The sequence below is a fragment of the Ailuropoda melanoleuca genome, chromosome 14 (assembly GCF_002007445.2).
Source record: "Ailuropoda melanoleuca isolate Jingjing chromosome 14, ASM200744v2, whole genome shotgun sequence".
NCBI classification, from domain to species: domain Eukaryota; kingdom Metazoa; phylum Chordata; class Mammalia; order Carnivora; family Ursidae; genus Ailuropoda; species Ailuropoda melanoleuca.
Genome location: NC_048231.1, coordinates 11,393,909 through 11,410,778, shown reverse-complemented (window position 1 = coordinate 11,410,778; position 16,870 = coordinate 11,393,909). Strand labels below are relative to the sequence as shown.

At 49.5% G+C, this 16,870-nt stretch overlaps 1 protein-coding gene across 8 annotated transcripts in view; it reads right to left on the bottom strand.

Moving 5' to 3' along the window:
* Positions 1-16,870, bottom strand: part of SMOC1 (SPARC related modular calcium binding 1) — a 154,740-nt gene that overhangs the window by 79,890 nt on the left and 57,980 nt on the right. For 7 of the 8 annotated variants that reach the window (XM_034641989.1, XM_034641991.1, XM_034641986.1 and 4 more), the window contains exons 2-3: positions 5,664-5,829; positions 4,416-4,528 (exon numbers count right to left, since the gene is read on the bottom strand). In XM_034641989.1, coding sequence (XP_034497880.1) covers positions 4,416-4,528; positions 5,664-5,829 — 279 coding nt within the window. Of the gene's footprint in view, positions 1-4,415; positions 4,529-5,663; positions 5,830-11,060; positions 11,081-16,870 lie in introns of those variants that run through there. The other variant, XM_034641990.1, reaches the window with a different exon arrangement.

The window sequence follows — 16,870 nt, the reverse complement described above, 5'->3', positions numbered from 1 at the left end:
TACATCGGAATCTGGGGATGTACTGTATGGTGACTAACATAATATAATAAAAAATCATTTAAAAAAAAGAATTCTTCATATATTAGCCCCTTGTCATTAGGGCTATTAATGTCATTTGTCTTTTAGTTTTGGTTTGGGTTTTATGTTCAGAAACTTTTTAAAAAAGATTTATTTATTTTAGAGTGAGAGAGAGTAGGGAGGAGGGGCAGAGAGGAGGGAGAGAATCCCACGCAGACTCCCCACTGAGTGCAGAGCCTGCTGTGGGGCTCANAGGAGGGAGAGAATCCCACGCAGACTCCCCACTGAGTGCAGAGCCTGCTGTGGGGCTCAATCTCACAACCCTGAGATCATGACCTGAGCTGAAATCAAGAGTCAGACACTTAACTGACTGAGCCACCCAGGTGCCCCTGTTCAGAAACTTTTAATTGGTATTTATTTTTAGAACAATAAAATGCACTTTGAAGTCCAAATTACTGACTTGTAAATGGGCATTTGAAATATAACTGCTGGAAATACAACCCTGTATACTAGCTACTTTATTGTTGGTTTTCACAGCTTTCCAGCACGAAAGCTCCTTGAAGGCACAAGTCATGACATTTCTTGAACCCTCCCTGGCAACCAGCACACAGCCCAGAACAGGGCAGAACTTCAAATGTTGGAGATGAAAACAATACTATGTGGGATTTGCTTTGAAACAGTCCAGTTCGTGGTGGGAGATGAAAACAAGGCAGAAATGAAACAGAATCAACCACATGTTAAAATTGTTGAAGCTGGGTAACGGGTACAGGGAGTTCATTACACTATTATTTCTTTTTGTATATTTCAAGATTTCTGTAATCAAAAGGATTTTTTTCTTTTTTTTTCCCTTTCTTTCTTTAAAAAAATTTTTTTTCGTGTATGGATTGCCCACCAGCATCACGGTGGGAACTTCTGGAATAACAATGGTGGTGAATATACATTACACACACATCAAAGTCACTTTTATAGGATAGAGAAGTCAAAAGCCCAGGCCTTGAAATTAGGTAGTCCTGGGTACAAACCCTTTCTAGTGTAGTGACCTTGAACCAGTGATTCAACCTCCCTGAAACTTAGTTTTCCTTTATAAATAAGAGTATCAGTAACTATGTCGGAGGGTTCCAGTGAAGATTAGCAGGTGTAAAACTCAGTGCCTCGCACCAAGTAGCACTCAGCAGAGTAGCCATTGTTACTACTCAGTGATGCGCCAGCTTGACGAGCTCCAGCCAACATTTCCTGGTGGTGTTAGTCCAATACTCTTCCACCACAGCTGGGCTTTCAGTGAATCAGTTTGGGCCACAGACAACTGCTTGGCAGAGGACTTGGCAGAACAGATGTCAGGAATGTTCCTGACACCCAGAAGAGAAAACAGATAAGGCCCTTGGGAAGGACAAAGCGCTTAACTCCCAACCTGACTCAGCAGGTCCCGGGAAAGCCTGAACTCCCCATTCCAAGGATGTAATCAAGAACAAGAGTGATGAAGTCCTTACAACAGTGGGTCTTTCAAAACTTTGACCAAACACCATCATCGCCTGGAAAGCTTAAAATAACACAATGTCTGGGACCCACTCCCAGCATTTGGGGTGTAGACGAGGTATCAAGGTTTTTCAAAGTCACAAAGTGCGTGTGACCTAATGCGTACCACCCTGCTGTGTGGGGTGGGGTGGGGGCTGGGGGGGAAGGGGACAGGGCAAACAAAGAAGGGAACAGAGACCACCGCATCCCACATGAACCGCATTAAAACCAGCCCACTCATGTGGTCCCAAGCTGTGTCCCATCCCAAACAAATCCAGTCCTATTAGGGTCCCCTTGCTCCCTCCATAAACTTCAAGAGCACATTACTGTGTAATAATTCACAGGGCTAAAATACGGTAATAATATCAGGATGCGTGCCTATCAAAATTCTAAAGAATATTAAAGTAACACAGCTGGTCTCTGGATGTTGGTCTTACGAAACAAAACAAACAAGTCCAGCTAAGGGACAGTGGAGGCTGGGGGAGGGAGAAGGCATTCTGTCCCACAGCCTTTGGGCAGCCTGTCCCTGTTACTGAAGCACACTCAAAGACGCAGCCTCCTTTCATGAAGTTACTGTAGCATCTTTGATCAAGGCAAAAAGCACATCCATTTCAATCACCGTAATGGGGACGAGCGGGCTGTCGGCCACCTGGCTGCCCCCGTCACGGTGAGCCAGCCTCAGGCCTGCAGACACAGGACGGTGCTTAGGGTGTCAAACACATGAAGGGGTTCTTGACTGTCTATCCAACCTTTGCTGAACTTCAGGGGCCCCTGCATGTAGCAATTCTTGCCCGGATTAATCTGGAAGCTCCTTTCCCGGCAAACACCACCTGGTCCGGACTGGCCTCGCCAAAACCAAAGCTGGCCAGCCGCTGCGTGTCACGAGGCGGCAAACACTTCCGAACCAGGAGGGCAGGAGTCAACCTTCTCACAAGCAACACACCGGGGACGATGCAATCGCAGAGAAAGGGAAAAGTCATGACCATGAACCTCGCCTCCTCCCTACGACCGCTACGCCCATTCTCGGCCCCAAACTAAGTCGAGGGAGGTCTGATTTTCTCCCCTACACGTGCGTTCTCAGCGTGAATTTGCTGTTTCAAATACATACACAAACATCACCTGCCTTCTTTTCACCAGAATACATAATAAATGAAAAATTAAGGAGGGGGAGGTTCAACAAAAGGTTTTACTTTCCTTAAGCGACATCATCCATAACATCTTGGGAAGACATGAGTGGTAGCATCAGAGAAGCTATGGGGATGATGCTGAGGAAATGCAGGATATTTAAATAGCACCCATGTGTTCAAGTGTTGTACATGCGTGAACGTATTTAAATCCTCACCACAGCCCCATGAGGTAAGCTACAGTAATACTCATTAATAACCGTCATAACAGTAACAACATATAATAATATATATAATGTAATGACTATGATTAGGTATGATAATATGGCGATCATAATCTCCACTTTTCACGTAAGGACACGGAGGCCCAGAGAAGCTCAATGACTCGCCTGAGGTCGGGGGCTGAGAATCAACCCCCTACCCCCACCCCCGGGGCAGGGTGGCTCCGGGATCCCCACTAGAGCTGGGGCAGGAGGCCGTCTTCTTGCAGTCCACACCTCAGAGCCTCCTTGGAAGCTGCCGGTGTGGGGGACAACAGAACACGGACGACGGAGGGCTTGGGAGCTGGAGGGGGTCTGAGTTTGAATCCCAGCCCTGCCCCTCCCTGTCCCTGTAAGTGGGGATAACAACACCTACCTCACAGGCTTGTGGCGAGGCTTTAGTGAGAGAAAATGAATAAAAGTGCCTCTCGCATTGTCAGCAGCCAAGGTCACTTTAACCCAGAGGCACTCAATCCTGGCTGAACATTTGAATCAGCTGGGAACTTTAAAAAAATATGATGCCCAAACCCTTCCCCACCACCCCTCCCCATTTCCACCCCAACGAGTGGTCCGTCTGAAATCAGCAATCCCCAGGCCCAGTCCCAAAAAGAAACCAAAGGCCAGCCTGTACCCTCTGCCCCCTTGATTCAGAATTACAGGGAAGCTTTTCAACCTCTGAAGCCTCGCTTCCAGCCCTAAGGTAGTAGGACCAGGACCACCCCCAACCATGTGGCTGATTCACCCTTGTCCAGTGACCCTCCCTACGCTCACCCGGACAACACCTTCATCCAGCAGCCTCCTACCCCCGCCCAGACCACAACCCCCATCCAGCCGAAAAGCTTTATGAAGGAGTGCCCTATTGTCCCGTGCTGCCTATGTTTTAGAAGTAGTTGTGCCAACATCAACATAGCCAACATTACTTTTACACAAGCACTAACCAGAAGACCGTGCAGGATGAGAGGTGGGACCCCCTGAAAAGCAACTGTTAAACCTGAATGCATGCATGCACATGCATGTGTGTGCGTGTATACATACACACGCACGCTCCAAGAATCACGTTACAATGTGTATTCGAAGGGAGCACTGCTTCGTTCAAGGACTAGGGGTAGGAAGATGGGGAGTGCAGGAGGGGTAGAAATAAACAGTGAAGGGATTACCAGGGTTGCCCATGGAAACTGGCAGGGATAAGAAAAATAATCAGCCTGCGCTTGACAGAAGAGAAAAATGGAGACAGCCAGCAGGGAGGACGGGGACCAAGCAATGCCAGTTTCCTGGCTCAGACTTCCATGCCCCTTTACAGGACCCACTGCCAGCTGGCAAGGGATAGCATGGAGGGCCCAGGAGGGGGAATGCAGGCACCAGAAGGTAGCACAGAGGGGTGTCAAAGAACCCTCAGCAGTTTCCCAGAAAGCAAAGGCTCTGAGGGGCCCTCCCACTCTCAAGCACCCTCCCTCGGCCTCAGTCCAGGAAATGGGCCTGAGAGACTTGGCCAAGGCCTCACCTGGGTAAAGGAGCCATCCTCGCTGCACTCTGGGACAAACACCGCCTCCTGGGGCTTCTTGGCTTGCTCTAGGGCCTGAGCCCGCTCCAGGCGACACTTGCTCTGGCCAGCGTCTATAAGAGGAGAGGAGGGGCCGTTTCACACTTTGCTTGAATCCACTCTGGAGCCATGAGACAAAATGGCTGCCCAGTACTGAGACAAAACCTCTCTGCTGGTGGGTGAGCCCCCACACCGCCAGCTGGCTTTTCCAACAGCACAAAGTCCTGGCTGGTCAGTGCTGCTCAGCCTCACCTTACTCTTACAGCTTTTCTTAGAAAAGTTAGGGAGGCGCATTTATACAAGATTCTGCTTATTGTTTTCTCCCAAGGACCCTTAGCCCCTCCCACGGGGGGGAAAAAAAAAGTCCCACCTGTATTCTGTTTCACTGGGTTTACTGAAAAAACTTGCAAGCCCAAGGGGTCTCAAAGATGTTTTAGAGTTCAAGAATTGCAAGAACTTTCTTTGGAAGATCCAAATCTCTAGGGCAGCCTGCTTAGTCTCACATAATTCCTACAACAGCTCTAAACAGCCCAGGGATCGCAAATGCAAATATCTACAGGGCAGAGGAAAGTGACAGAAATTTGGGGAGCTGGACTGGGTGCGCAAAGAACGGCATTTAGCGTGGAGAGACCACAACTGGAGAACAGGCCCCCCATTTAAAGGAGGAAGCTGCCGCTCAGGTCTAGCCATGTGTTTCCCTGTGGGAGGGAACACAGACCTAATATTACCAGAGCTTCCAATTATTTATGAGAAGTACAAAAATCCAGATTTTTATGTTGAATCTCTCCATTTTTAAATGTTGTCTCAAATGTTTTTAATATTTTTAAACAAGTGAGCAGCCCAAACAAAATACATCTGTTGGCCAACAGTTTGGAAGCCCTCCCTATTCAGGAGCCAACAATAATGTCTTGCCATTTTAAGCATCTCCATTTACAAAAATAAAAAATAAAAATAAATAGCTCTAGCCAGATAGCAGCACATCTCTCTAAGCCCTAGTCTGGTGGCAGTATTGACAAGACAGAACAGTGCTCATTCCTTCGGGCAGGCCCATTCTCCTTCCCCTATTCCCCAGCGGAAGGGGTGGAGGGAGAGCAGCAAACACAAAGAACGGACTCATTCTGAGCCTCCCTGACTTCGGACAGCGCCCCATGCAGGGCACACTGGCGCCTGGGAGCCTCATCCCCGCTGGGAGGATGAGCACACACTCACCTTTGCATCTGCCGCGATGTACCACGCCCAGGGTCGGGTCTCTGCACTTGGCTCGCTGGTACTCACACATGGACTCATAGGACCTGCCGTCGGAGGCACAGATGGGTTTGGGCGGAGTCCTGGAGCAGTGGAGGTTGCACTGAGGGTCACGGTCGCTTATGAGGAACTAGGTTGGAGAAAAGTGAAAGAGTGTCGAGGTTACTTTTGCAAGAAAAGTAGGGGTGAGACCATGTCTCACAATACTGGTTTGCCTGGGGGAGCAAGTCCAGAATAAACCCAAAGTTATTATACCCTCGAAGCGGAAGGGAACTGAGCAGCCACAAAGTCTAACCAAGGAAAGCATCCTGTGCTAAGTGATTCACAGGCAGGATCTCCTTATCCTCGCAACAGTCCTGGGAAATAGGAACTATTTGTTTTGCAGATAGAGAAACTCCAGCCAGAAAGAGGTAACGCTTCCGACGTTACACAGCTGTAAGTGTTGGATCTGAACCTAGATCAGTCAGAAGTCAAATCAAAGCTTTCCCCACCAGGATATTCAGCCGCTCCATCCTTGCACGTGGCCGCATGACCCCTGTTTGGGTACTTCCCCAAATCAGGGACTCACTAGCAACCTCTACATTCCATCTTTGGAGAGTTTCATGTGTTAGAAAGTAACTCCATCACCCTTCAATTTCTGCCCACTGCTCTTTGGCAGAATACAAGTGATTTTCTATGAGAAAGGGAGTTCCTGATTTAAAAAGATAATAATAATCAGATTGGGAAATACTGAGTTAAACAGGTTTCTTTACTGCAGGACTTCTCAGAGATCTTTGGTACGTTCTGATGCATGGTGATAGCAGCAAATTGTGTGCTACTCCTCCCACTGAGCTAATTCCCTCCCCTTGAATCTGGACTAGCCTCAGTCATTTGACCGATAACATGCTGTGGAAATGAAATGACTTCTGAGCTTTACAGTTTCCTCCCAGGCCTCTTGCAACCCTCACTGTAGGGGAACTCGGCCACCATGCAAAAAGCCTAACAACCCTGAGACCGCCACACTATGAGGAAGCCCAAGCCAGCATGTGACAGAACCATGGGCAGAGAGAAATGCCAGAGAAAACCCAGGCACAGAGACCAGTGAGTGAAGAAGCCATTCGATGAGTCCACCCCCCACTATCATGATTGCAGCTACCAGATAAAAATAAGTGATTGCCTGAGACACCCCAAGTGAGAATCACCCAACTGAGCCCAGTCAACCCATGGTGCTGTAAGGGATAGTAATAAATTGTTGTGCTAAGCCATCAAGTTTTATGGTAGCTTATCACACAGCAAGAGATAAGCAGATCAAGGGCCACCTAGAATGATGCATCTCCCACTTATTTGACCATGAACCCTTTTATCAGTGAACCTGTGCTAGCAACTATAGGATGCAGCTGGAAAACACTTTGGATCATACAATAATCCATGAGTTTCTGTTGAATAACCCATGATTAGACTGCATGGGCCTTAAGAGCTGGATCCACTCTCATCCACCCCTAAATAGCAGAGCTCTAGGCCCGCTCAAGGCTCTCTCTCAGTGCCAGTTGACAGAATGCATGTCCCACAATAACGCATGCCAGTGTCACAAGCACACTTCAGCCATTGGTGATACTACAGTTGACTGAATAATCACACAAAGCTCACAGGGTTTAGGGAAGGTGTGAATACAACCCCTGTTTCAGATGTATCTTGAGGCCCTTTGTGCAGAGCAAATAAATGAGAACTTGACTCTTTTCCAGAACAGCAGAGGGAGTTTGGAGGCAGCATCACTCCCTTCAAGGGAGCACTAGGAATACCCCCCACCCCATACTGGCCAAATTCCCAGACAGTCCAAGCCCATCCACTAGCACACAGACTGCCTCCCAACTATAAAACCAGTCCCTCCCGCTACCCTGACCTCATGCCTGGGTGCTGGCTGCTCACCACAGGGAGGGAGCAGCTGAGGGCTGACACCATGCCAGCCTCCTTAGGATAGACCGTGCAACTTGTCTCCCTGCGACCCTCAGGGCTCCCACACGCACGGGCCCAACCTGAGTCCTGCCCAAGCCCAGAGGGAAATGTCCTGATAGAGTCTCATAATAGAGTCTAGTGTTCTGGGATTGAAACCAGTACTATAGAGAGCCATAGCCAGAGGAAGCTCCCTACCTCCCAGGCTGCCACACAGAGGGAGGAGTTTAAGGTCCCAAGATGGCAGGCGGGGGTGGTATCCTCCACACCTCAACCCTGTATGGGATCCCTGGCCTCACTCTCCTCAGGTTGCCCCTGCTTTAAACCCTAGAGTGGTGTCCCATCATCCCTGGGGACCTTCACGCGGTCTCCTAGGCCTGGCAGAATCTGACCCTGCCCCCCCCACCCCGGCCTCAGCTCTTACGGCCTCGTCCCCACCTTGCTCACCACTGCTCAGGGACACTGGCCTGCTTTCCATTTCCCAAATAAGCTATATTTGTTCCTCCCTCCAGGCCTTTGGACACACTGTTCCTTCTCCCTCCCCTCCCACCCCTACTTCAGATTTTGGCTCATATCATCTCTTTTGGGAAGCTTTCCTCAACTCTCATAGATGAGCACGGGTCCCCTATAATAACCTCTTGCACCTTGCTTTTCCTTCACGGCACTTAACACAGTTTGCGATGATGAACTGTATGATCTGATTAACAATGGAATCCCCAACTCTGAACCCTGCAAAGGCAAGGAGAATGTCTATCTCGCCTGTGAATGCATCCCCAGCATGTAGAACAAAGCTGGGGTATTTGAGCATTTGAAGGATGAATGGGCTCTTGTAGCAGCATCTCCCACACAGCGTTGCCTCCAAACCAGCGGGTGCAATGCGACAGGCCTGGCCTTGCAGGCTCCCGCCACCCCAGGAGATCACTGGGCCATGCCCCCACCCCAGTGCGCTGATCTTCCCCCGTGCCCCCTGCATTACAAGGTGGGCAGAGGTAGTCCACAGCTTCCTGCCCTGGCTCCATCTCAAAATTTAAGTGATCTCTGAGTTTGAGAGGTGGGTCTTTTCTCTCCTACCCCACCCAGACCCCTCTGCCACTACAGGCCTCCCCGCCTACGACCGACTGTGCGCCATGTCGGAACCAAAGGTCCAGCTAAATGAGGTAAGCTTGGGAAGCCCTGGCCACAGGCTCCTGAATGGGCACAGGACACAGGTGGCTGCAACCAGCAAAGCTGGCCTCAAACGTCTCTCTTCCTCCCTCTGTGTGGCCCTCCCGGACCCATTCCTAACCTGTCTGCAGCCTAGAAATGCAGCCGGACCTGGCTCTGTAATTCTGCCTGGTGAAGAGCCAGCCCCCAGCCAAAGGGTGGCATTAGTATCCTCCCGTCCAGCTTCCAGAACAAACTGTGATCCCAAGACTGTCTGAGAGCAGGTCAAGGCGCTGCTGTTATCACACAACTATCTTCACCGGTGGACCCACGAGCTACTTACCTGAAGTGACACCTGCTCTAAGACCTGCTTTGTTAGGTTATTTTGCCATGGGAATCAGCAAGGGCCAAGGAGAAACATGCCCTTTTTTTCTCACGGTCAGACAAGGACAGAACTATCTCCACGTTCTTTTTTCCTTTTTTTAAGTAGGCTCCACACTTAGCACTGAGCCCAACATGAAGCTTGAACTCACGACCCTGAGATCAAGACCTGAGCTGAGACCAAGAGTCAGACACTTAACCGACTCAGCCACCCAGGTGCCCCAAAACTATCTGTATCTTCTAATGCCTGGGAAAACCAAGGTCACACAGGGATTTGGGTAGCCACATCTTAAGTCTGAAGAGCAGTAATAATAAAAGCTGATAATTAGGTATCACTTACGATATGTTAACTAATTTAACCCTATGAGGCAGGGTAAGTTACAGTCCTCATTTTACGGATGAGGAAACCAAAGCCCGGTTTGGGGGCTCCTCCAAGCCCAAATGTGTGTGTTGGATCTGACACCCACAGCCTGGCTCAGAGCTCTGCTTCCAACGACACTAAAACTGCCGTTTTCATTATTACAGAGCAAGGCTGCAAGTAGGAGATCTGACCCAGTTGCAAAACTGGATTCTCGAAGTCAAAAACTGTTTACCAAGAGCCTACTGTGTGCCAGCTGCCAACCGCTAAAGACCCAGACAGACAGGCCTGCCTTCCGGGCACTTGAAGCCTACCGGGAGAAGCTCCTCACAGGGTCCTCATTCACCTTAAAAAGCAGGGATCGAAAAAGACAAAGTGTCTTTTCAAAGTCAAGGAGATTGCCCTGTTCTCTCTTCCTCAGCTCACGGGAGAGGAGAGCTGTGGGCGTCACCGTGGCATTGAACTACAAGCCATAAATTTGGTTTGGAAATGGCTAGCTCTGGGCCAACAGAGACGCTATGGCAGCTGTGCCAGAGACCAGCTTAATCACTGGGGGAACATTCTGTCTGCAAATAGACAGGTTAAAGAGCTCCAGAAGAAGCCTCACCTACCCCAACACATGGAGATCCTTCCCACCTCCACAAGGGCTCCCAAAAGGTTCCATCTAGAAATTACTGGTCCCTGAGGCCAAGTAAAAAAGTTCCGAGACAGCATGGGGCCATGGCTAAAAGACTGTCTTCCACCGTCTGTGGTGTCTCATTTCCATCTGTTTTAGGAACTATGTGTATTTGTGGTTGTTAAAAAAAAAAAAAAAAAAAAAAAAAAAAAGCAATGAGTTCTATAAAATAGACTTTTAATAGGACGACTATGCCCTAATATGATCACCCAAACCTCCAGGGCCCAAGGGATTACGTTGGGTCCACAAACACTGCTTATTCAGCCATCCATTCATCTACTTTTGTCTTCAATAAGCCCGTATTATGGGCCCAGCACTGCACGAGGCCTGGCAGGCAGAACACAGCCACACAGTCCTGCCCCCACTAGGCCTGCACTCTAGGGTGGAGACAAGCAAGCAGATGGTGGCCATACAGCAAGGGAAGAGGATACTGCAGGACCGAGAGAGGATTTAATCCTAGGGGCTCTGCAGTGCTAACCGCCACACAGTCCAACAGAGCTTTGTGCGATGACAAGCATGTTCTATATCCGTGCTAACACAGTGGCCACAAACCACATGTGGCTATTACGCACTAGCATGTAGCTTATGCAACTGAGGAACTAAATTTTTAGTTGCACTTAATTTTAGTTAACTTAAATGTGCATAGCCACGTGTGGCTAGGGGCTGCCATATTCAAGAACACAGCTACAGAGGGGGAGGGAGAGGGGCTCATCCTCCCTGGAGCTTCTCCTAGTTGAGCCAAGCTAAGACTCCTTGGACCACAGCAAAAAAGAAGCAGAGCCTGAGGATAATCTCCACACTTTGAAGCTGGACATGAAATCAGTTCATTACTTACTGATCAAGAGTACCACACCCCAGGAGTTCCACAGTCTACCTGAAGTCACAAAGGTGGCTTTTCCCTCTCTTCTGCGGGAGTCAGGAGCTCAGCCTACAAGTCCCAAGTGCCAGCCTGTGGCCTGGGTCAGTTCTCTCGGCACACAGACCAAACTCAGAATCTGAGTCACCCTGGGGGAACCTGAACCCCCAAGCCACAGACATCTGTTGTGGACTCAAGAGCAGCCATGGTTGAAAGAAGGTGTTGGTGTTGGGCGGGTGCAAGCTGTCTCCCCAGCAAGACAAAGCACAAACCATTTCCCTTGGGGGGGCAGGGAGGGCATAGTATTTTCATAAAAACCCTCACATACATTCCCTTCCTTCTTCCTGACCAAAAGACGACAAAAACAAAACAATTATGCTAAATATGATTGTGTAACATGGAAACCAAACAAAAAGGGCCAGGACAACTGTGACTTTGCAATCATCGGCTACTCCTACCCTCTCTCCTTGGGGAGTGAACGATTCCAAAGCAAACACACATTAGTTTGTGTTCTGCTCACATTTGTAAAGTTGGACAAACACTTGAAATACACGTAAACAATCCATCCTTCCTAGTGCAAAAGTAAGCTACCGACTGGGGACTGTCTTCTCCATAGAGAAGATGGAGGTAGACACAATCAGGGTCAGACCAACAACCCCTTCTGTCCGAAGTGCACGCATGCCCATCTTACCCTTCAGGCTCTCGCAGAGGAGAATGCAAACCCTGCCACAGCTTTTGCACAGAGAGGCCACTCTAGGACCACAAGCCGTGTTAGGTTTGACTGACTGCCAGGTTTCCATGACAATATAGGGAATAGCAGAGGCAGCCTAAGGTTCCATCTAGGAGATGTTCGATCCTTTATAGTATGGAATTGGCTTTGCAGTCTTAACCTCCACCTGTACCATGCTGATTTAACTGGTATCTGAAATTCGAAATCGGCATTTTCCTGGTCACATGCATATCTCTCTGCTTTCCCGAGGTGTAGAAGACGGGGCAGGAGCCATACTACACAAGCAGGACGGTGGTCCAGCCACTGGGCTTAGAAATGTGAAGGCCGCAGTTTAGAGTGGCAAGGGGCATTCCCCTTTATGATATCAGGTTCAAAACTCACAGGCCAAACTCAACGGAGGTTTCTCTTTCATAAAGACAGTGTGTGTGCATAACACAGTTTCGGCTACACACTTAATATTTTTGCTTTGCTTATCTGTTGCTGCAAAGCAAACCATCCCCATCCTTGGTGGCTTTAAACAACTAATCATTTCTCTCAAGTCCATGGGTTGGCTGGGCTCCACTGGGAGGTTCTTCTGCTCCATGTGGTGTGAACTGAAGTAACACACTTGGGCCGCACTCAGCTGGGAGCTTGGCTGGGGCTGGAACAGCCCCTGTGGCATCACTCACTGGTGCGTCCGTCGGGGCATCTGAAATAACTAGGCAGGGCCGGCGGGGCCTCTCTCTCCTCATTTACCCGTGATGATTTCATTCAGTCCTTTATCTTCCTGCCTAGATGTACCGCCAACCTTTCCTCCCCATTCCAGCTCCAATTCCATACTGCACTGATGCTATCATCCCAAAGAGCAAACGTTTTCATGTTTAAACACCACTGTTACTTAGCTCCTTGGAGCTCCTGCGGCATCGTGTTCGTACTTCCACCCAAACCCTCCACACACTGCGTCATCATTTGTGTGTGCACGTGTGTGTGAAGGACCTCCTTGTTCCTCTTCATGTGAGCAGGGCCTGACACAGGGCCTGACCTACAGCAGCGGCTCAATACAGCTTTGAGGATAACGCGGTGACTGTCAAACCTTACCGAAAACATAGCCTGGATAAAAGAAGCTCCTTTTTTTTTTTTAAATCATGTACTGTGAAAAGAGATACTCTTTGTCCAACCACTACCAAAAGCTTAAAACTCTCAAACACGTAGAGTAATATAAGCTGTTTGTTCTTTTCTTTCCTTTTAAGGAACATCTATTAGATAAGGAAAGCCATACATTAAACACGGGATTTTTCTCTTGACTTAAAGGAAAAGAAATCACAAAGACATTGAAGGGAATGTACCGGAGTGGCTGAGACAGGACCCATATACCCACGGCAGATATCATCATTAAGTAGCCAAGTGAGACTGGCCCAGTGGGAATCCTCCTCACACAGCCCCCCAGAAGCCCTCCCACTACCCTGCACATAAGTCGCTCCCTCCATAAGGTAGGCAGTAATCTGAGAGGCCTGGGCTTGCTGTGCCTGAAATGAGTACGTGTCAAGGTAGAAAACTCTGATCATTTGACAGCCCATGTGATTAGTGCTCTGGTTTTTTTTGCAGCTACCATTTACACGCACTTGACTAAGAACAACTGCCAGATGATAAAATGGTATAAATAATCCATTTATGATATGTCGGGTTTTTGACACCCCGAGTTCACTTTTCCACAGAATTAACATTGTAAGTCACGGTGAGTCTCCCGGCCCAAGTTGCAAATGCCTACTTGGAAGGAGTGGGAAGGGGAGTGATCCCTCCCCGTGTGCCTGCTGTGTAGCTGACAAGCACAGTAACGGCCCCTCACGCCTGGGCCCCCAGCTGGGCAGAAATGGTTAGCCCCACCCCACTGTTCCTTCCTGCCTCAGGACTCCCTGGCCCTTCTCCCTGGACTGTGCCCCAACCTCATACCTCCTATTCATCCTTCCAATCTCAGTGACTTCCCAGATGGGTACCGGCTTCTACTTTCCGCTGTGGTCTGTGTCACAATTGTAATTCAATGACCAACAGTTGAATTGTGCATTTCTTGCCCAGACTCTGAGATCTGGGTGCCACACGGCTGGATCCCTGGTGCCCACTCAAGAGATACTGATCCACTGAGCGAGGAGGCAGCCGGGGCCCAGCCAGGTCAAGCTAGTAAGTGGCAGAGCACTTGTTATGTCTGCCTCTAAAGGGCCAGACTTCCTACCACATGTCATTGCCTCCTGTAGCATGGGAGAGAGCACGGAGCCGAGGGGCTGGGGGCAGAGGGGCCCTGCTGTGAGCTCTGGCCGCAGCGGCCAGGGTCTCCGGCGGTGGCCCCTTGGTGGGCAGGAGAGGAGAAGGGTCTGCAGGCAAAGCAAGCTTTCCTAAGGGAGGGATATTTTTCCCGTCATGTTTGTAAGTCAAAGTCCCGCTCAAGTTCTTAGAACTCAGGCACTACAAAGCGTTTCTGGGAGGTAAGTCTGCTATTGAAAGGAGAAAAAAGCCACTCCTGGAGCCAGTGCCTGGAACAAACAGGAGAGAAGCGCATTCCAGGCGTCTAGCTGTAGCTCAGCCCCTGACGCTCCAACCAGGGAACGCGCCTCTAGTCTTGTCACTGCTTCACCAGCTGCAAAACCGGACTTTGGTCTTTTTCCCCTGGGGGGGCCTGCGTCTTTGGGAAGGAAGAGCAATCTCACATTAAAACGTCACTCACCCACCCGCTATCTCATCCATCATCTGCCTGGAAAATCCACATCCCTATTCCTGCCAGCTTGCTCTCACCCTTCCCTGACCCCACCACCACTGCATTTACACAGGTGCAAAGGAGGGTCTCGATCTGGCAGCTTCAGAGTGGGGCGCGAGAAGATGGAGGAGGGGAGATAAGGGAGGTCAAAGGGAAGGGGAGGTCTCCAGCCTCGGTGGTGTCTGCTCTTCTTCGACACACCTTCACCGCGGGGCCTGACAACAGCACGCCCCCCGATTAAAGGGCTTTTCACGCTGCTGAGGGAAAGCAGACGTCCCCCTCCAGCTGTTCGGCAGCTGGAACCACTTCTGTTGTTTTAGCCAGGAGAGGCCTGACCTTTGTCACCCGGCCCCCTCCCCAAGGGAGGAATTTAGTGGTCAACCCACCCCAGCTACCCCGCTCCGCTGTGCCCCCCACAGCTATGGGGATGACCGGTCAGGACCCAGGGGAGAAGGTTGTCTTAGGCCAGGTGCCACTGTGGGGTTCAGGAAGGGACGGGTTTGACAAAGCAGCCGGGACCGTCGGTCCAAAGAGGCACTAACAAGCCTGCAAAGGTAGGGCTGACTCAGATGCCGGCAGTTCGCACAGACCCGTCCACACCCCGTGCATGCCCCCCCGCCCCTCTACGAGAAAGGCAGTGCTGATAAAGTGTGGGTTAGGGTCCACGTTATCAAATTTCAAAAAAAAGCGAAGTATGATTGTAAGTGAAAGAAGCCAGATTCAAAAAGCCACATACTGCATGGCTCCATTTATATGACATTCTGGAAAAGGCAAAACTATTCAGATATCAGCGATAGCCTGGGATTGGAGGGAGGAGGAAAGCGTGAGAGAATGGGGGTGGGGAGAATATTCTCTATCTGGGTTATGTTGGTGGTCATACAACTACATAAACATTAAAAATCATAAAAGTGTACACCTAAACAATTATACTGTGAGTAAATCATACTCCATAACCTAAAATAACCACAAAACTAAAGAAAAATAATGCCAAAGCATGTTTGTTTTGAATGGCCATCGGGCCTCCCATAGGCAGTCGGAGAGGTTTCTGGAGATTACTCTGCCCCCTCCCTCAATTACCAGGCATTGTACTGGATGCATTGGAGGTTATGAAAGAAAACGAGAGCAAAGGCCCTGCCCCCCCAAAGCTGAGCTAGCTGCAAAGGCTCACAGGTATACAGCTGGCTCCATGGGGCTGCTTTTGCAACACCAGCAACCAGGAAGCAAAGCCTAAGTCACAGACCGTTTGAAAATGGGATGCCAAGAAGTCCAAGATGTGGTATAGCGAACTCTTTAAAAAAGAGAGAAGGAAAAGAGGAGAGGAGAGAAAAGAAAGGAAAAAGAGGCATCTGTTCAGCAAAGAATTACTGAGCACCTATTATGCCCCTGGGCTCTGCCGAGTGCTGAGGACAGAGCAGCTGCCCCCTCTTCTGTGGGGTCAGAGTAAGAAGTCCATGCAGACTAGAAGGATCCAGGAGGATTTCTCAGAGAAGGGGCCATCAAGGGCATTATAACGGATTTCCACAATAGGGAGGAATATCAGAATGACATCCTAAGCAACAGTGATGGGAACACAGAAACAAACTAGTTTTTAATTTAATTTATTTTTTTTAGATTTTATTTATTTATTTGAGAGAGAGTGAGCTAGCAATCGAGAGAACACAAGCAGGGAGGAGGGGCAGAGGGAAAGGGAGAAGCAGGCTCCCCGCTGAGCAGGGAGCCCACCCCGCTGGGCTCCATCCCAGGAACCTGGGATTATGACCTAAGGCGAAGGCAGGTGCTTAACCAACTGAGCCACCCAGGCGCCTCGCAAACTTTTTTTAAGGATAGATTTGGAATGACGTCATTTAGGGAGAAATAAGGCTCTAGGTCCAGGTTCGGGGAAAGAACATGGAGGGTCTTGAATATTCCCAGTTTTCTCTCTCTCTTTTTTTTTTTTTTTCAAAGAATTGGAAGCCAGTGAAGGAAGTAAAAGACAAGGTTAGACCTGAACTATGGAAATCCCTGCCAAGGATACAAAGGACCACAGAGACTGATCAAGAAGTTACGAGAGCCGCATGCAGTAGCAAGGGAGAAGAAGGAGCCTGCGGGGGCCAGGAAAGTGGCCAGGTAGGACGGCTGGATGAGCTAAAAACGCCAAGAACCAAACAGCTGTCTGTCGGGAGGGGGACCGCTGCCCGCAGGGGGGCCATCTGTGAACGCCATCACAGCCCTGCTGGACTCCCACAAAGTGAGGAAGGGACACAGGGAGTGCCACAAGCAGGTGTGTTGGCAAGGAAGAAGAAATGGAGGGTGAGTGAAGGCAAAAATATCTTCTTGAATGTGTGGAGTCCCTTACAGCTTAAAAACCGTTTCGGTATCGGCCCTCCTTGGTCA